General features: G+C 36.1%; 1 protein-coding gene across 3 annotated transcripts in view; it reads right to left on the bottom strand.

Annotated features, from left to right (window-relative positions):
- LOC105205447 (kelch domain-containing protein 4) overlaps positions 1–21,594 on the bottom strand; it is an 88,877-nt gene that overhangs the window by 9,253 nt on the left and 58,030 nt on the right. For all 3 annotated transcript variants that reach the window (XM_039458208.1, XM_039458209.1, XM_039458210.1), the window contains 2 exons: positions 10,316–10,893; positions 1,090–1,297 (listed from right to left, as the gene is read on the bottom strand). In XM_039458208.1, the coding sequence (XP_039314142.1) occupies positions 1,090–1,297; positions 10,316–10,893 (786 nt within the window). The remainder of the gene's footprint in view (positions 1–1,089; positions 1,298–10,315; positions 10,894–21,594) is intronic.

Here is a 21,594-nt window from a genome sequence, read left to right as displayed (position 1 = left end):
ATCAAATAATTAAAAACGGTTTCAAAATTATACATATACGTATAACAATTTAAAAATATAAGATTTAAATTTAAAAAAAAATTTTGTCCGTGAGGATCGAACCTGGAACCCCACGCGTGCTTGTTGATGTCTTAACGCCCTACGCTACGTCACTAACTCGACAATTGTTCTTCTGTAGTACTATACATGGAAATATTTAATCGTCATTTTCTCAAGAATGCCTAATTTCGCAACAAACGGCTTTACTACAGTAAAGGTGTGAGTAAATACTACACATCCATAAAATTTTATTAAAATTAATGACCCACATGTTGCAGACTCCCCTTGTCAGTACACGCCGCGGACTTTGAAAATTTTCACTTAGCCAACTGGCAACAAAGCAAATTTTTTATTTGGAATACATTAATAGAACAGAAAATTTACCTAATTTAAAAAGCTCAGTTTGAAAATTTACTGTATGTAAAATTTCAAAAATATTACTATTGCAGCATTTTATGTCACAAGATTTTAAAAACAATTCTGTCGCAATATTTCATACAATATCATACAATCGCAGAATCCTCTTAAAAGTATTGCACATGAAATATGAAAAGTTAAAACCTTTCTGAAAGTTTTCTGTAACAATCAATGCAGTATGATAGACATTTGGATGAGCGATAAAAACAAAAGAAATGAATTCTAAATTCTAATAATTCCCGAACATGAAGAAATGTCTAAGAAGAAAAAGCGATCAAAAATGAAGAAATTGCTATAAACGAATATTTTAGAGGATTTAAGCAAACATACTTTATTAAATATAAAGATTAGAAAAAAGATAGATTAAGTATATCGAGTACAAGAAACTATATTAAAAAATAAAATCAATTTTGCCTAAACATATAAATTTTATTAAGTTATGCTCGAAATTTATCAAACAATCTGTGTAAAGGCATGCGTGCATGTGTACACGCATGTGTAAATAAATTTTTAATTTAGGATAAAAAAATTATTTTATGTACATACTTACACATACGCACGCACACACACGCAAAATTGATAAATTGTACATATGTAATTACTACATATGTATATAATTCAAAAATAGCATACCTAAACTGTAGAAATCTGAAAAAGTGCATTGCCTATTACTTTCTTCCATCATGCCTCCGTACAAATACAAGATATTATGCTTTACCACCATTCCAGCATTTATTCGTGGTAATGGAAAAAATGTTGTCCCTTTGTCACTTGCTGTCGCCAAGACAGGTTGAAAAGATGTTGAGGAAGGTGTGGATGGTTCCGTCAAACCTACCGTTACCTAAGTATAAACATATCAATTTAAACACATGTGTTTAATGTGATATCTATATATTTTTCATTCATCTAAAATTTTTTACCTGTATTATTTTTACTTATATTTCTTATGTTATACATAAAAGATTCTTAAAACAAAAACTAAATATCAAATTATCCTCTTCTATTAGTAGAAAATAATAAAAAAATCCAGATAAATATGTAGATTTCCTAAATACTTTCATCAAAGGCTGTATACTAATGATATAATATGTATTGTAAATATAGATAATCCATAATCCAACAGCAAAAGGTTCAAAAATGAAGACTATCAAATTGAAGTCTGTATATTCATAGAACGTTTATATTTAATACTTTGACATGTGAAATATTATTACTAAAAGTACTATTTTAAAATATTTATACTATATTTTTTTTTAGAAAAATGTAATTATAAAAATTTTAAAAGGTGATTTATTAATTTTCTTTTATATTCTGTTTATGAATAGTCTAATTAGCATGTTTTATAAGATCTATATGTTGTGCGCGTAAATGTATTTTATATTCTTTCAAACCTGCTTATTATCAATTATGGCAAATGTGTCTTTATTCATTCGCGTTTTAATTGTTCGGTCTTCGAACATTCGAAGATAAACACAAACATTCGCAGTTTATTTGTACAAATTTCAAAAAGCGTTTTTCACAAAAATTATTTTAAAGTTTATTATAAAATTAAAATAACGAATACAGCACTACCGGTGAAAAACAGTTCTAAGCACTCAATAATTTTTTTCTAGGTAAATTTATAAAAATTTACAAGATTTCCCCAATTTTATTATAAAAGTTCATTTTTAATTGTTAATGACAATACAATTAAATATAGTATGACTTGCAATATAAAAAAATTGAAAGTAAATGTTAATAAATACTTTTTCTACTATTAAAAAATTTCGGTGTGGTGTTTATGAATAAGCTTCGTTCAATTGTAAATTTTATATTCGTGCGTCTAAAGATGCGATATATTAATTTGTAAATTATATTCAATAAATCAAAAAATAAAGTCATTGACTAGGAGTCTAAACGTTTTCAAAGATTATATTTCTGGCGCACATTTCAACTACAATGAGTGCATTAAGTACATCCAAATGCGCAAGCGGCAACTAAAAATAATTGGTTGAAGCCAATGATAAATCCAAAAGGGATATTTTCTGAAGAATATCGTTATCGATAACGTTATAAATTTTAAAAAATATATACGGGGCACTTTCGCACAAAACATCGTGTCTCCTGAAATTACGTATTTAGCTTGCTTTTTCACTTTCGCTCTTTCATTCACCCGCTCGTCACTCTCGACACGGCTAGTGACACAGTTGTAGACGAGCGCTACCGCCAGTATCGAAAATGTTGAACTAGATCGGCGATGATGTTTCTTAAATAAAAATTTTTAGATTCAAACTTTACATCGTGATATTTCCGTTTGTAAAACACGTAAAAAAAAAATAAAAACAATTATTACATAATTCAAAACCAAGCTATTAATTACGCCAGAAATTGATCAGTTCAGCCATTATTGAAATCCGACAACCTCGAACGGTCGTAATTCATCAGCTTGCATGAAGACGTGGTGCAATCTCATACGCAATATCGTATTTGACACGAAACACTACCGTATATTTTAATGAAAAAACAATTTTATTAAAAAAAGTAAAATCAAATTTAAAGAACTTCGCCTATTTTCGTAAAACCATCCACATCCAGTTATCAATTGGAGTTTGTGGACGTGTCACTCGTCCGTCTTCACTGTGTTCCGCAGGGTACGCTCATAGGAGAAGGAAAACCGGTACTGTATAGATAAAAGCGAGCTCCTTAGAACAAAATTTATTATGTACACTGTATTTATTATATACTTTATTATGTATCTCCATTATGTACACTACATATATACATATGCGTGAGTGTAGATTAATGTATGTGTATTAGGATGACCCTGACAAGGGTCGTTTATTAGTACGCCGACTTGACTCTAATGCTTTGAGTTTTCCCACCAAGGCATGCTCGCAATAGGTATCGTTCTCGTCCACTTGACACCTGGAGCCTCCGCGCGATGAGAGTCCTCGCGTTTCTCCTTCCTCTTCCCTTCGGTTTCGGCGCCTGGCTCTTCCTCACGGGAATGAAGCTAGTATCGTGGTTTCCGGTAACAATGAAAAGTGAAGCCCACTTAAAAGTGAGAGTTAAAATGGCCAATCAGAAAATGCCTTGATGTAAGTTTATAAGAGTGAGCATCTGCGATTTTCGTGTGGTAACATTGATGAACTGGCCTCTCCAACAATGCACAGTAAAGGATGGTTTATGCAGGCAATAACAATTAATTTATGCAAGATCCGGTAAAGTTCAATACTAGAATTTCAAAACTAGTGTTTATCGAGACCTCGGTAAAAAGCATTAAAATTTTAATAATGAACTTTACCGGTCCCGGCATAAGTTAATGGTTATTGCCTGCATAAATAAACTTCTATATTCTCTCTCCTAAAAACCCCCTTCTACAGTCCATTTAATTTCCCATTTCACCACCAAATGACAGTGTCTTGCTTTTTGTTTCTCATGTTGAGTACAGAGCTTTCATTTCTCATAGTATATGTTCTGTGCTCTTCCTCCGTCCTGTTTCGGTCACGTGCTGTGCTTCGGCTCTTCCGACAGTGTTGCTTCTACCTGAGCGGAGACCTCCGTTGTAGCCACCGACAAGTCGTACTATATCGATTGGGCCACGCTAAAAAAGCACTGTATGCCTATTTCTCTCGTCGTGGTTTCCCAGCCCAATGAATCGGCTTCTACTACGACAACCTGGATGTCCCTGTGGACCCAGGCAAGCTGCTCCGTTTGTATAGCAGCAAAGTTGCGCCTCCTCTCGATCGGCGGCGTCTCTGGAGAAATAGGCCATGGGATACCCCACCGTGGTGAGATATACCGCAAAATCCGCCAGTCATCTTTGGAGAGGAATACTCTTATTAGCCGCGTAAAACAAGACAGGGAGAGATCCAACAAAATCAGGCGCCAGAAAGAACGATCAACATTCATGACGGCAGCAATTCCTTTTCCAATTGTAGTTTTCTTTAGAAGGCACAGTGCGCTCTTAAAATACGCTGTAGAAGTAACTTCTAAGCAGTGCAGAAGTGACGTACGATCGTCGATGCGTCGCATCTCATATAGCATGCTCGCGGAATCTTGAACGCGAGTGCTTACTCGCCACCTGCTGTTGCACACGCTAATTAGCGCCACGGGTCGTCGCTCTCGCGCTTGCTAGACTGCCGTCCAAGAGATGTATGCCGGTGTATGCCGGGCTATCAATGCCAATTTATTGTGTAGTGCGTATGAGCCGCCATATGAAATATACAAGGTGTCCCAGACCAATGTATACAGATTATCACGATAAGGTAGAAGGGATCGAAATAAATCAAAAAGTCTAATACGATACTAATACATTTTGCAATATTTGCAATAATTTTTTAGTAATAAAATATTAAAGTCAGACAAATAAGAGCGCACGGAGAGACAAGCGCTCGCTCGTCTGAGCCGACCAAGGATAGAAAAATTTATTGAAAATATTCACAAAGTGTTAGACTATAGTAGTACCTTATCAGTACCAAAGTTACCTATTTCATGATATGATTTCTTAACTCTAGCTCGCCACACTTATGTTCGAGTCCGTAGTTGCCATACTTCTATTCGTAAAACAGCTCGATTTTTCGTCTTGTCACTTTCATTCTAATTAATATTTTAAAACTTGTATTGTAAAAATTAAAAAATACGTAGTTTAAATATCATGCTCATAAGATAACTGCAAGTTGAAAGGATGATTTAAAATAATTAAATTTATAACAATTATATACAGAAAGAAGTAAACTGTAAAACGAGATTACACTTCAGAATTTCACCAAATCAGGATATGGCGAACTAGTGTTAAAAATCTGTGTTAATAAAAAATAATTAAAAAACGGTCCATATAAAATTAAACTAATATTAGTTTCTGTTCTTAAAGTTTTTCTTTTTATTTATGATAATGTGAATACAAGGGAAACAAAAAGCATATCATGAAACATAAATAAAAATAAAATTAATGTATTTTTTAAATAAAATAAAACGTATATACTTCTTGATAATGGCTAATATTCTAAAAATTATTCTTCAAATAATTAATATAAATATTAACTTGAATTAGTCTTTAAACTGGTTGCTAGAATTACATTTGTTCTTAAAATAGTTTGTTTAATAATTATGATAATTATTAAACCTCAAGTGATGTACATTATTTTAAATATAAACATAAAAATTAGCTCAATATTAATTCGAGCATTTATACAAGGTGTCTTACTTTAATAATATTGTAAAATTAGGTAGCATGTCATTTACAGAGCAAAAACAGCAATTTTTCGCAAAAAAGCAATTTTTAAAAAACCGAAATTTTTCTAAATTTTTTTCAACAATTAAAAAAAACGGTTTTTTAAAAACTATATTATTGACGTTATTTTGCATACCAGACGGTAAATAAAACATTTCTTGGAACTCTATTTTTTAATGTTTAATAATACAAAGTCACATTGATAACTAAACTATATCTTAGATACCAAACGATAAATACAATATTTCGTGGAAATTTATTTTCTAACGTTTAATCTATTCGCGCGGTAAATAAATTTATGTAATTGCGTCATTTGAGTTCTATAAATATGTCCAAGAAAGTATTATTTCCAGTTTCATTTGTGACGTCAGTCATCACCATTCTGTTGAAAAGTTAGTAATCATTGTTTGATAGAAATATCTTTAAAATGATGCCGTTTTATGTAGCAAACGTAATAAACATGTTAGCTACTATGTTTCAAATTGCGAGTTCCAGGAAAATCCAAATAGAGATTTTAGCAATCAAGTTAAAAAAAACTCATTATTATTTTATTATTTCAATTATTATTATTATTAAAGAAAATCTCTTATTTGAATATTCATTGTACTATACTGATTTGTCTTCAACGCTTTTTCACGCAATTAGCAACGTTAGCAACACGTATGAGATAAATCCGCACGTATAGCGTATACGAGGTGTGATCAAAAAGTAAGGTGACTTTTTGAATTTCGCGCGCTCTGTACACTCTAATTTCAAAATTTTTTTTGTGTGTTGGTACACTCGTCACGATCATATGTTCACAGTTTTGACTATATAGCATGTGTTGTTTTTATGTGAGAGGCATAAAGATTAGACTCGTGTTTGCGTGCTCGGCGATTTTTTGCTGTTGAAAATAATGGAGCAGAGAGTTTATATTAATTTTTGTGTAAAAAATGGTATTAAGTGTTCAAAAACTCTTGAAATGTTGACAGTGGCGTACGGTGAGTTAACTTTGAGCAAAAAAAAATGTTTATAAATGGTATAAGTTATTCCAAGAGAAAATGTTAACGATGAACCTCGCTCTGGACGCCCCAGCACGTCAAAAACCGACGAAAATGTTCAGGAAGTGAAAGAAATTGTGTTGAAAAATCGTCGAATCACGATTAGAGAAATAGCTGATGATCTTAACATATCGTTTGGCTCATGCCAATCAATTTTAACGGATGTTTTGGGTATGACACGTGTGTCAGCGAAATTCGTTCCAAAACTGCTTAATTTTGATCAGAAGCAGCGTCGCATGAACATCGCCCAAGACATGTTGAACGACGTCAATGATGATCCTGATCTGCTCAAAAGGGTTATAACTGGTGACGAAACATGGGTATACGGTTATGACGTCGAAACCAAAGCCCAATCATCCCAGTGGAAGAGCCCAGGAGAGCCAAGACCGAAAAAGGCACGCCGAGTTCGTTCAAATGTGAAGGTTTTGCTCACAGTTTTCTTTGATTACCATGGCGTTGTGCCTCAAGAATTCCTACCACAAGGTCGTACGGTAAACAAGGAGTATTACCTTGAGGTTATGCGGCGTTTGCGTGAATCAATAAGAAAAAAACGTCCGGAAGTATGGAAAGAAAATTCATGGATTCTGCACCATGATAATGCACCTGCGCACACGTCATTACTAGTGAGTACTTTTTTGGCCAAAAACAATACTATCATCATGCCTCAGCCACCGTATTCACCAGACTTGGCCCCCTGCGACTTTTTCCTCTTCTCAAAATTGACAAGACCCATGAAAGGACAAAGATTTGCGACGATTGAGGAGATTAAGGCTGCATCGCTGGAGGAGCTCAAGGCAATACCCAAAAGTGCATTTCAGAAATGTTTTGACGACTGGAAAAAGCGCTGGCACAAATGCATTGTATCAGAGGGGGATTATTTTGAAGGGGATAACATAATTTTGGATGAATAAATGAATACTTTTTTATAAAAATAAAAAGTCACCTTACTTTTTGATCACACCTCGTATATAAGGAGTTCAATATTACAATATTTTGTCAAAAATGGTACATCGGAAAGACACTTTATTATATATGATTGGATTTATATAAAAATAAACTATAAATCTGTCATTAAAATATTAAAAAATTTTTAAAAACAAATGTAAGTGGTGGGAAAATGTATTAAAAAATTAAAAAATATTTTTTTTATCACTGTTATAAAGTACCTTTTAAGCCATTTAACTTTCAATTAAAACATTTTTTTCTATCTCTTATAGTTTCGACGATACACGCTTCAAAAGAAAAAAACCGATTTTTTTTTAAAGGGGTGTTTCATCCTCTAAAAGTGAGATTGAGCACATATAAAAAAATACGTGTCCCTTATTTTAATTTGTACAACAACGTATTAAAGACTCGCCAAAATCGAAGGGGGATACTTCCATAGTGCACGGACGGGTGCACGTATGCCTTATAGAGTGGTTTTTAATTATTTTTGGAAAATGGAAATGTCGCATCGTAACTTTATCATATACCGTTAAATTCGTAATAAAATAAGCTTTATATTGCTTATAAAATGAAATAAAAATTAAAAAAATATAGGTAAGTGGTAGGAGAAAGTATTTAAAAAATATTTTTTTAATTTCTTTTTTCTGTTATAAAGTACTCTTCGAGTCACACAACTTTCATTTAAAGTATTTTTCTCTATTTTTTATAGTTTCAACAATATACACTTAAAAAAAAATGATTGTTTTCAAAGAGGTGTTTTATTCCCTAAAACTGAGATTTGGCACCAACAAAAAATATTTTTGTCTTATGATGAACTCCTCTATTTGTACACAAAGTTTCAGATTTTTTTTAATTTTCGGGATGCCTAGTGTTCCTTGTAAGTGATTGAGAATTTTAAACAATAAAAAAAAAAGATTCAAAATTTTTGCTTAAAAATATAACTTTATTCAATTAGGTATCATTTTTGTCAATGACTTTTTGCCATCTTTCAGACATTATCATAATTCCATGTTCATAAAACTTCTGATTTTTGCCAGCAAAAAAACTAAATTAAATGTGATTTTACATCATCAACGTCATTAAAAATTTTACCATTTAAGGAGTTCTGCATGGAACAAAATAAATAGTAATCTGAAGGCGCAAGGTCAAGGCTGTATGGTAGATGTGACAACACATCCCAACCTAATTCCAATAATTTTTGGCGAGTGACCAAGATGTGTGAGACTTTGCATTATCATGCTGAAAAACAACACCCTTACGATTTGCCAATTCTGACCGCTTTTCTTGAATCGCTCAGTTTAACGAGTTGTTGAACGTACACGTTTGAATTAATCGTTTGGTTTCTTGGTAAAAGTTCAAAGTGCAGAGTTCCTTTATAATCCCATCGAACTAACAGCATAATCTTTTCTTGGTGAATCTCAGCTTTCGGTGTCGTCTAAGCTGGTTCATCTTGCATCACCCTCTTTCTCTCACCCACTTGCATCACTCTCTTTTCCGATTAACGTTGTTATAAACTATCCACTTTCGTCGTTGCTTAATTTTATTAGTATATGTAAGTACATTATTATTAATTAAGTTAAAAAATACTAAAAATAATGCAATTGTAAAATATAATAGCAAAAGTTAAAAAAAAAAAAAAAATTTGAAGCTGTGGAGATTCAAACCCGCCACGGAGGAAAAAATGTAACACTAGCACTTAGCCTTCTCAACCACGACGCTCTATTAGACAGTGGTTCAAGATTCCAGTACTTAACGTACAAACGTCCAAATGTTAAATTTTAATTGTAATTTTCTTAAAAAGTAAGGCCTATTCACGCTAACCCTTTTACACTTTTAATATACTTGTTCCCCCCTTTCAAATGAGCTATGATTCATCTTATTTGGCATTTTACAGTTCTTGCCTACTCCTTGTCAGTACAACTTGTTCTATCAACCCATGAGAGCATAAGTTTTCTGACAACCTGTATATTTATATACATGTATACATAGATTATATATTTTCCTATATTTATGTATGTTTTTGCATAAACAATTTTTTACCTTATAATATATATTTATTTTTTTCATATTATAAAATATGTTTATTTAACTTATACTTAATATAATAAATGATATTTATTTAAAATATTTGTTTTATTAATATATTTATTTAATTAATGTTTAATACATTCACCTATCAAATTCAAATATCTCAGTAGCCCTTTAAATTTAAAGTGCTACTGTATTCTATCTTGTTGATGAAAAATTGTCGTCAATGATAAACAAATATTGTCATGTCAACAAATAGTCAACAACAACCTGTAATTTTGAAACTTTAACAATATTCATCAAATATTTTACATCTTGTGTTAAACTTTTGATATCATACGTGCCATCATTTTGTTCTCACATATTGCTGTCATTATGACCTATACAAATGCCCTCATTACGAACTGTCAGTTTGCTGTCAATATGACGTATTATTATTCATAAACGTTTGCTTTTAAAATTTCATTAACTGATGATGTGTTTTTGCTCTCCTGTTGCTAACTTAATTCCACGTTAAACTCTGTAGTCAGGAAATTGACTGCAAGTTTATAACAATACATGTAGTACATTAATTTACCCGATGTGATAAAACATGCTTGGTTATCTGGGTAAGTACAAAAAAATGGAACTATACCGTGAATATTCCGTCGTCGACGACAGTAACTGTGGATTGCACGGCATTTGAGAGATCGTCCATCGCTTCTTCGTCTGAATCGTTGCTCAGTTCCGCTACTTTCTCACAGCTTTCTGCTTTTTGCTTTTTTCTTCTTCTACATCGTCCCTCGGTACCATCTGATACAGCAACAGCCATTTCCTTCTTCCCGGTTAATGTTACAGCGCGCCAGCATAATTTCTTCAAGTCCAACGCGAACAGATCGTTGTAAAATGTTCCACACAGATCCTCATCATCATCATCATCATCGTCATCGTAAACACCGCCAAACACGAAAGCTTGATTGCCAGCGGGTTGAATTATTGCAGCAGAGGCACCGCATCTTGGGCTAATTCGGGTACCAATTTGCTTCACACCGACCCATTTGTATTTGATTATGTCGTTTTTGTCTTCTTGCGTAAGAAGAAACATGTCATCGTGAATGCAACCTCGATCTACATTTTTCTTCACTTTCTCCTTGCTGTAACCGCCGTACACGATAACTTTGTTGTCTGGAGTTGGCAATAATACGCAGCCCGATCGAGGAGCAGGTGTAGTACCTTCCAAAGAAAAAAAAACTTGTTCACACGTTCATCATGACACAATTGCCATTATTAGTTACTATTTATTATAATTATTCAATGTACACTATTTAATAAAATATCTTATTTGATTCTTGATAAAAATAAGTAAGTTCTCCAGCATAAAAAAATAGAAGAGAATCAATAGACTTGTAATTCTTATATATCTTTCAAAAGTGGAAAAACTTTTAATATTTCAAAAATTAAGCATTTCCGAAAGAAATGCTTCAGACAAAAGTTATAGGGTTTAAAAAGATTCTATCTGATCCTATCAATTTAACCTTGGGTGGCGTTTCCACAATCAGGTCATATCAATTTTTTAATAAAACGTTCTATTTTTTATTCCAAAATCTACTGGTATCAAGAACTTTTCAAAACACTATAATAAAGTTATTTTTCATAAAATAGTTTCCTTATATAACTTTTTTATCCTCATAACAAATACTTTGTAACGACCCCGCTTCGCGCATGGACGTTAGTCGGCCGGGAACAAAAGCGCAAAGGGTCGCAAAAAGAAGTAAACGGCAATGGTTGTTTGAAACAAATTAATAGATTTATTAATAAGTAGACAACGATAAAGTTAAAGTAAAAAATAAAAGAATACGAAACTAATACTAATAATAACAGAACGGAACCAATAATACGTGAAATCGCAAACGACGAACGTGACAATTTAAACGGCCGACAATACTCTCGCACGCAGACAGCCACACGGCAAGAAAACAAGACTATTTACAAAGCAATAAATCGCGAGACGGATTTCGCGGAATAAGCGCGTATTTACACGGGAACTACGGGCCGTGACGTTTAACGGATTGACGGTCTAATAATAGCCCGCGCGGTTACGGCCAAGCAATAAGTTCGTGGTCTCGACATGTTGCGGGACGCGGTGCACGGATCCGTGGCTCGGTCTCGATTTCGCGGTCCGTCGCAAGGCGGTTAATACCGCTATAAGTTTTGTCGGGTGACACTACCCCGCGCCAAGTGCGCTTGGTAGAGACACGGTACACCGTATCCTCTTACGTATGGTAGCGTCGGACTCGGGATGCGGAAGCGCAAGGCGCCTGTGACCAAATGTGCTTGGTTGAGCCCAAGTTAAACTTGAGCCCAGTACGCAGGTAGGAGGCGGCTTGGACTCGCCTCTTGACCAAGTGACTTGGCAGGAACCAAGACACTTGATTCCGGCAGAGACCTGGGAAGCTTCTCCTAGGAGAGGCGGACCAGAACGGAGCGAGCCTTTTCCGCGAAAATCCCGGTTTATATACCCGAGACTCGAGAGGAGGAGATGGTCAAAGGCTATGCGGAGCCAACATCCCTGCCACTCGAACTCGGGTACTCACGACGGGTATGCTCGGCCTAGTGTGCGGTGACGGAGCAAGAGGGTCTGCGCGCAGAGATGTTTGACGCGCGGATGCGTTTGTCTCGCACATACTATATCCAAGTATTTATTAAGCACTATGCATCGATTATGCTATTCGGCGGGTGTTCGGCTGGACAGCTTGGAGCGGTGGAATTCGTGGGACGGTTCGGGGGGGGGGGTATCAGAAGGCGGTTTATTTAAACTTAATTACTTTATTACTTTTCGAAGACCCTATAGATTTCATATATCTTATGTATCTTTCAACAAAATTCTGGCATTGCATTTTCACAATAGTAAATAATAAATAAAATTTAAACAATAAAAATAAAATTTGTCATTTAAATAGTTTTTATAATATTAATAAATATTGATATAAAAAAAATTTTTTGTAATTGTTTATAATGATTTAAATACAATAACAAAAAATGTTGCCAATTTTTTACGAGTATAATATCATTATTTAAAGAGAATTGAATAAACATTATTCAAAGAGAATTATATGAACCATTATTTATAGAAAATCGTATGAACATTTCACGCTCTTAGATAAAAATGATATGATAAAGTTTTATTTTTATCAAATTCAAAATGTTTTTTAAACTCTATTCTTTCTTATAAATACAAAAATAGCAGAATAAATATGTTGCGCCTGAATACGCGTACGAATCTGATTGAGATTTTTATCATAAATTGGCAGTCACATAAAAACTAAATTTCCCAAAAGTTTAGATATAGGGTGTTTCTTAAAAAGCGCTTACTAATTATGTAACAAATCACCTTTTCGCTCCCCCCTCGGATCGTCCATCATTCCGTGCTGTACGGCCGAACACCCGCCGGACAGCCGAACAACTGGGGCACGGCGCCAACAAAGAATTCCAACTGGCGTAGCGCGCGCGACACGCATCCGCGCATCGACAGTATCTCCGCGCGCATGCGCCTGAAAAGCGAGCAAAGTGGCGATCGCTGCCGATCTCGAGCGGCGGAAACTCCCTTTCCGTTAAGCCCGTATCAGACTATGCATTGAAAATTGAAGATTGAAGGTTAAAGATTAATCTTTGGCCAATCAAAATAAAAGGAGTTAAAATTTCCTTGTTTTGATTTGTCAAATTTCAATCTTTAATCTTCAATCTCAATCTTCAATACGTAGTCTGATACGGGCTTTATCGAACCGTCCGTCCCCCGCGCCGCCTCTCCTCTCAAGATTCGGCTATATAAGCCGCCGCTTCTACGAACAGGGCTTCTTCTCTCCGTCCTGTCCAAAAAGAAGACGCAAACCTTTCCGCTCCGATCCAAAATCAAGCGAACTTGGTTTCTGCCGAGAGATCTCGGCGACGAGCCTCCTGACCGCCTCCGTTTCTACGGGCTCAAATGCCTTGGGCTCAACCGAGAGATCTCGGTGGACCGGAGAAACCACGATCCGATCTCTTCTCCGTCGGCACCGACTCACGATCTAGGGCATGGAGTTCCGCGCCTCCATCAAGAGATCTTGGCGTGAGTCGTTGCCACCGCCGCAACAACAACGCGGTATTAACCGCTACGCGTCGCACCGTACCGTATAGCTGTACCTCGCGCGCGAGTTGTATTGCCACCTAACCTAACCTAACCTAACCGGGTCCGGGCGCCCGTGACCGTGGCCGCGGCCTTCGGCATGGCCGAGCCGACTTGTAAACAGGGATTCCGAGTTCGGAGAAATTCGTCTCGGAACCTGCGTGTACATATTCCGCGATTATTCTCCGTCGTTCGTCCGTCCGCGCGTAATTATCTATCCGTCCGTCCGAGCGCTGCGATTCTTTCCCGTCTGTCCGCGCGTTATTTTTCCGTTCCGTCTGTCCGCGCGTTACTTTTCCGTTTCGTCCGTCCGCGCGTTACTTTTCCGTTTCGTCCGTCCGCGCGTAGAAATAAGTTCTTCGTCACTTCGCGTCACTTCGCGTCCGTCCGAGCGTCATCTTCATTTGTCCGTCCGCGCGCCGCCGCTTTCGCGAAGACCTCGTTGTATATTCTTTTCTGTTCACAATAAATCGATTTACTTTTTCATCATTAAAAACACGTCTAGTTCTTTCGGCAACCTACCGCGTCCTCGTCCACCGAATCAACACCGCTCGTGCGCAAAGTCAGGTCGTTACAATTATATAGTGTTATTCCTTGCTAAAAACTAAGTCAAAAAGTCCTGAACCATTTTTTTCTATAATGCTTAATAAAGCAGTAATTATTGAGTAAAGCTAATTCTATCAGCGCCATCCTTTAAACAAACATACTGTTAAAAAAAAAAAAAAAAAATTTTAATAACAGACAGTCTGTTTGAAAACAAATATTAGAACAATTAATCAAGTTTTTGATTATTAAGAAATATATGCCTCAAAAGTTTCATACTATTGTCTTTCTAAATAACTTTTAAGTTTCGTAAAACTTAAAATGACGAACGGAAGTTCGTCATAATAAAGTCAACAAAATTTAGTCGCTTTACATATATTTTATATGTATATTTTATCAATTAATACAACTTTTTGATTCAAAATAAAATATTTTTGTGTTCTATAATCTAATCAAATGCTTGGCTAATTGTACGAATAAACTAATATTTGTTTTTGGACAACTTTAATTTAAACAAATGTTTATGTTTAAGTTTCCTTCTGTTAAAAGATTTTTTCAGGGATCCGATTACTTTTTGCCATATTTTTTATTAAAAAATATATTTGATTTAAGAAAATTGTAACATGTGACAGTTTTTTATATATAAATAAGCTCCCCGATTTGTAAAGCTTCAAAAGATCTTTCTTGAAACGCTTCTTTCAAAGCCAACCTCTATCTTGAATTTTGGCTAGTTGCTGAAGTATTATAGGCAATGGATCATAACTCTATAAGGGCTACAATATTTTTAAAATATTATACAAATAAATTTTGTATCCGGGGATGTGTGATTCCAATCGTAACATTAATTATTTTATATTATTTAGTTGATATTTATTTATGGACTGTTGTCACCAGTCCGAGACGTGTGTCTAAGACTAAATATTATTATTTTATTTAATTTTGATATTTAATTATATGATTCACCAGTAGTTATGGTAGGATTTTTATTTATTAAGTATTTAAATCGGTAAGCTTAACTAAGAGCGGTAGCGTGGGATTGGATTAAAAAAATGTAGAGGTATGGTTGTATGTATAAAAAACAATTTGTATATGTATTTAAACACAAAAAATTTTGATTGTTGAGATATTAATATAAAGAATGTGTGATTACATGAATATGTATATTTAAACGAGAGGGAGAATGTTGAATAAATATAAAACAAAATGATTAAGTAAATGTTGATTCAATGTTTGTATAATTGTAAATAAGTATGCAAGGAATAAATAATTGAATCTATATAACATATTATAAATTGATCAGATAATAATAATATTTGAACAATATAAATGATTACTATATGTTAAAGATCGTAGCCGATTACTGTCAAATTCAAGTCACGCGATTATGTTTTAATATACTTCGTTGTAATTCCATTTGGCTAATCGGTCGCGCTTATTCAAAATTCAAGTATTTCAAATTTCGCATTGTTTATTTTCGTCTTGTCATAACGATTATTCTCCGTATTCTTATTATGAATATTGAGCCTTTCGCAATCATTCTCGTTCGTTTCTCTCGTAAAATTAGACTTTGACTTGTAAGACGATTTCAATAACATATTTACGCTGAAATCCTGCGTTCGCACGCAGAAAAAGCGTGAAGCGGTTTCGATCAAACATTCTAGAACAACGGTTGCTCCCTCTCGGATAAGAGAATTTGGGAGCTAGCCGGCATTCCTGCCGATTCCAGATTCAGAAGCTCTAGAGAAGCCATTCGAACGAGATTGCGTCCGCGAAGTTAGCTAGCAAACCGGACTTTAAGTGTCACAAAAGAAAGAATTTGATAACGCAAACTCGCGCAGTGCATAAATTGTTACAACGTCGATTGTTAACAACCAGTGTAAACAGACGATTACGCTGTTCCGATTTGTCATTGAGAGCGTTCAACGTTTTGCATCGTCGCTCGACGATCGGAGAACGCGCTTTCAGCGCAGCAATCGCGTTTTATCGATTTAAGCGTTGTTCACGCTCCACACGTTGTCGCGTGTTGTAAACAATAATTGGTTTAATAAAGTGAAACCATTCATTGATGTGCAAAGACTCAGTGACTTTATTTGAGACTTCTTACTCTATCTCTCCCGTGCTGACTACTCATTGTCGATCTCATTCTCTCCTCTCAAATCTCTGCTTCTCGCTCTCGCTTACGCCTTCTCATTCAATATACTCTCATCCTCTCTCTCGCTCTCTCTCTTCTTTTACCGCTTCCTTCCTCTCGCCCGAACGCTCTCACTCACTCTCCTGCTTACGTTCAGTCAGGCGCTCTCCCTCATCCTCACGGCGCTGCCCATATGTGCCTCTCTATCGCACGCACATCCCGCATTCTCGCGGAGCGGAATCAGCCGCTCGTTCCGTCGAATTCGAGCGCCCACAGCTCGATTCGCAAACAATATATGTATATTTAATTCTAAATAAATTTGATAACTAAATGTCCGCAAAAGGTTCTTTTTATGTGGAACATCGGTCTCACATTTTCTATGATCCTTGGTAGGATCTGCGTTTTAGTTTCCAGAGTCTCCTCGCGTAGACCGACATAGGGTTCGAACGCATTTAGTATTCTCGTTGGGATATATGCCAATTGTGCCTTCGCTGCCCTTGCTCTAAATTTTGCTATCTCCTCTTGCAAATTGGATGGAGGTGTATATTGCGTTATTAATGCCGGAGTTTCTTCTAAGGGAGACAGGAAAAAAGGTAGTGAGGGCCAAAATGCAGAGATCAAAATGTTTAACCGCGTTTAATTCGCGACGGAAGGCCCGCAGGAAGAGTCTAACTCTTTTCCTCCTCCTTTTCCGCGATGGGTTTTTTTATCCATGTTCCTTTTTGAACATTAGCTATTAATTGTTAATTGTAATAAGTTTTAATTTTAAATACAAAATACAAAAATAATTCTTACCAATTTGTGTGATAATAAAAAAACATGATTGAAGAAAGAATATGTGTGTGCTTGGAGTCAGTCTATGCGAGTTTTCAAAAGTAGAACAAAAGCGCGGCATAAATCAGCAGGAGTTGACTTGAAAATTTTATGCAAAGTAATTCTAATTACAACTTCCGACTCAAGGATGCCGAAAAATATAACAAGATGTCAATAGAATAGTTGAGTGATTATTTAGGATGGTTTAAATGATAATAGAGGAGGCACTGTCTAGCGCACAACTCTGAGTTTTAGGATGATGTAAAGTGAGAAGAGAAGAGAGGAAAAAAGGTGTCAGTAGAGGCGCGCAACCCGGAAACCTTTTTTAGGGTGAAGAAAAAAATTTTGGAAGAGGGGGAAAGGATGTGAAAAAGGAGAGAGGGTGCCATGCAAGCGGAAGCTCCGCAGCGCGCAACTCCGTTAACTCTAGGAAGCAAATAGGTGTCAATGAAGGCGCCACGCAAGCGATAGCTTCGCAGCGAGTAATCCTTAGACCTGAAGATAGAAGAGCGAGAAAGGAGAAAAAGGGTGTCGAGTGAGGCGCCACTTAAGCGTACGCTCGATGACGTTAAACCTCCTTCCTATCCTAACCCTAAGATAGGAAAAAAAAACATGGAAAAACATCCTGGTTAGATTCTCCAGCTATCCCGTTCGCGAAATTAACCCTCCCGTCATTACTATCCCCCTGACAGTCTTACCGTTGGTTGTCGCCTGTTAGCGCGCACTCCGGCTGTCCAAAGCAATCTGAATGCCGAAAGCTCCGGCTCCACTCCTTATATAGACTCGGTTGTAGGTGAGAGTCAATGAGGGGGTGGTTTTGGGTTTTAAAAATCCTACCGCAGCGCGATTTTGCGACCAGCACCATCTGCTACGTTTGTAGGCATCCGCGCGGGTGCAAGCCGCAGAAGGTTGCCGCGCGCCGTCGGACGGCCAAGCGTCGCCGGGCAGACACGCGCCGCCGGCCAGACGTGCTCCCGGTGAAACAAATTCTTTTTTGATTCTAAATTCTATTAAAATTTTCAATATATTTTGACCAGATGGGTCTGATACGGCAATTGTTTAAATAATCGGTACGCAATCTAAAAATTAATAGTTTGGCATTAACATTATTAGAGAAAATATTTATTGGCTTAAGAACTCAAACAACAATAATATATTAAATATTAACGTGGTTGCTCAAAAAATCTTTCTACTCAAAATATGTTGGTAAATTATTTATATCGATATTGTATACGTATGCATATGCATACATAGGGGAGACTGGGGCTAAATGCCCCATAATTTAGAATTTCAAAACTACAACTTCTCAGATAATTAATTGTTGTAATTGCCTATACAAACGTGATAGAGGCAACCTTTCTCTATATGTCAATGCCTAACATGATCCTGTTAATCGTTTTATTTTATAATAACCAAAATATAAACGTGCAATGTGGCCATTTTGCCCTGGGGTCAGTTGGTTAGTAGGGCCTAGGTTCGGTTTTTCATTATCTCATTAACTGATGGTTAAATTTTACTTCATGTTTTATCCAATGGACTTCATCCATGATGATGCCATATGTAAAGTTTATTAGTTAAAATTTAAATTTAAGTTTAACCATAAATTAACTGACAATGAAAAACTGGGCCCTAGTAGCGTGGAACAAAAAGGCTCCGTATAAAATGCACGTAATCTGCACATACAATAGTTAATGCTAAGGCGTGACGCAAAGTTGTACTAAGCGCCACAGCGCACGGTGCCTATCATTAAATATGAACAAACTGACCCCGACCAAACATGTGCTTTATTTCAATCATTTTATAAATGAAAATTGCGTTTACTATCCAAAATAGTATATCATACGTTTACAAAAAACTTCGCTCTAATTAGTAACATGTTACTTAACTTTATACATTAACGCTAAAAAATATTAATATTAAATTTCGGAAATCTCAAAAATTTACTTTGATATAGTTAAATAAGTCTTTATTTTTTTTTTAATGTAATATTATTCCGATTTTAATGAAACTTAGAGAAAAGTATCTCTATTCTATTAGGAGTATAAATTAATTCGGTCCGTTTTTTTTTTGTGATCAAAAATGCATTTATTTCAGAACAAATTAAATGAACAGATTAATCAAAGTATTGTCCATCATTGGCTACTACTTTGTCCCACCTCTCAGGCAATTTTCGAATTCCATCTCGAAAAAATGTTTCGTCTTTTAAAGCGATCCAAGTTAAGAGCCAATTTTCGATTTCTGCGAAAGAAGTGAACCAGTGTCCTGCCAAATCGTGCATCCGTCGGAATAACCAGTAATCAGATAGAGCGACGTCCGGCAAATACGGCGGGTGCGGTAAAATATCCCACTTGAGCGTTTCCAAATAAGTTTTGACGACTTTTGCGACATGAGACCGAGCGTTATCATGTAGCAGAATAACTTTGTCATGTCGTTCCTCGTATTCCGGCCGTTTTTCTCGTAATGCACGACTCAAACAAAACATTTACAGTCTATACCGCCCGTAATGGATTCGCCAGGTTATAGCAACTCGTACTATGTCTTCGAATTTTTTTGACTGTCCAGAGCGAGGCTTGTCTTCAACGCTGAAATCACCATTCTTAAAACGTCGAAAGCATTCCCTACATGATTTATCAGTTGAAGCATTGTCACCATAAACTTCTACCAGCATGCGCTTTAGCTGCGCTTTTCTTCCAATTAAAACAGAAAACTAAAACCTCCCGCAAATGCTGCTTAGTTACAACAAAAATTGACATATTCAACACAGTAAAAAACAGGGGTTTTGTACGGAACTCAAAACGATATGTACTGAATATTATTGACAGATGTCTAACCTCTCTGAAACCACCGGAATCAGCTGTCACTATGACACATTTATAACAGAGCCATCTTTTGAAAACGGACCGAACTAATTTATACTCCCACTAAAAGGATGTTTTGCGATTTTGTATTTCGTTTCAAGATAAATACTAAAAAAGAACACATAACCAACAAGCTCCTGATGTACTTTAGCCCGTCTCCCTTACATATATACACGCACACATATACGGATGGTGTAAGAAAAAAAAACAAAAAATTTTTTTGAACGCCAGACGTAACAATTATTAAAATAATATTCCAAGAATATTATTCAACATTTTTAAGATTATTTTAATATTATGTTAATGAGAAATATCCGTTTGTACATATAATATTCGTAATAGATATATTATTTCGTGGAATAATATATTTATATAAATAATATCCGTGGAATATTACGAAAATGTTCTATGAATATTGTAACAAAACGCCTAGAACGGCGCTCTGTATGCGCAAACTGTCGCCGAACAATGCATGTGTATGCGGCCGAGTGCACCGAGATCTCGATGCGCGCGTGCGCGCGCTTGCCACCGCGCCATGTAACCGAAACATGTCCCGACCATAAGCTCGATCTCGAGTGGCGGGGATGTTAGCCCAGCATCCGACTCATTGCTGAACATCCCCACCATCTCGAGATCGGGTATACGAGGTGTGTTCAAAAAGTATCGCGAATTTTGTGTTTTTTCAAAAATTATTTATTTATTCATGAATATCTATTTTGTCCCCTTCAAAGTAATCCCCATGAGATATTATACACTTGTGCCAACGGTTTTTCCAATCTTCGAAGCACTTCAAAAAATCATTTTTTTTTATCTTGTTCAGCTCCTCCTTCGATGCCGTCTTTATCTCGTCAAGCGTAGCGTAACGTCGTCCTTTCATGGGCCTCTTCAGTTTAGGGAACAAGAAAAAGTCACAGGGGGCCAGATCTGGGGAATACGGTGGCTGCGGCATCATTAGTGTGTTGTTTTTGGCCAAAAAGTCGCGCACAAGCAACGATGTGTGAGCAGGGGCGTTATCGTGGTGCAAAAGCCAATTTTTGTTCTTCCACAAATCCGGGCGTTTCTGGCGGATTGCTTCGCGCAAATTGCGCATAACTTGCAGGTAATATTCCTTATTGACCGTTCTACCCTGTGGCAAGAACTCATGATGCACCACGCCCCTGCAATCGAAGAAAACTGTCAGCAAAACTTTCACATTCGACCGAACTTGGCGCGCTTTTTTCGGTCTTGGTTCGTGCGGCAGCTTCCATTGAGATGATTGAGCTTTGGTTTCCACGTCATAACCATAAACCCACGATTCGTCACCAGTTATGACCCTCTGGAGCAAATTTGGGTCGTCGCGGACAGAGTCCAACATCTCATTAGCAATGTTCATGCGATGCTGTTTTTGGTCGCAATTGAGCAATTTTGGTACGAATTTCGCGGCGACC

The sequence above is a fragment of the Solenopsis invicta genome, chromosome 16, assembly GCF_016802725.1.
Source record: "Solenopsis invicta isolate M01_SB chromosome 16, UNIL_Sinv_3.0, whole genome shotgun sequence".
Classification (NCBI taxonomy): Eukaryota; Metazoa; Arthropoda; class Insecta; order Hymenoptera; family Formicidae; genus Solenopsis; species Solenopsis invicta.
Note: the sequence above shows the minus strand (reverse complement) of the source record. Positions and strands in the feature narration are given on the sequence as shown.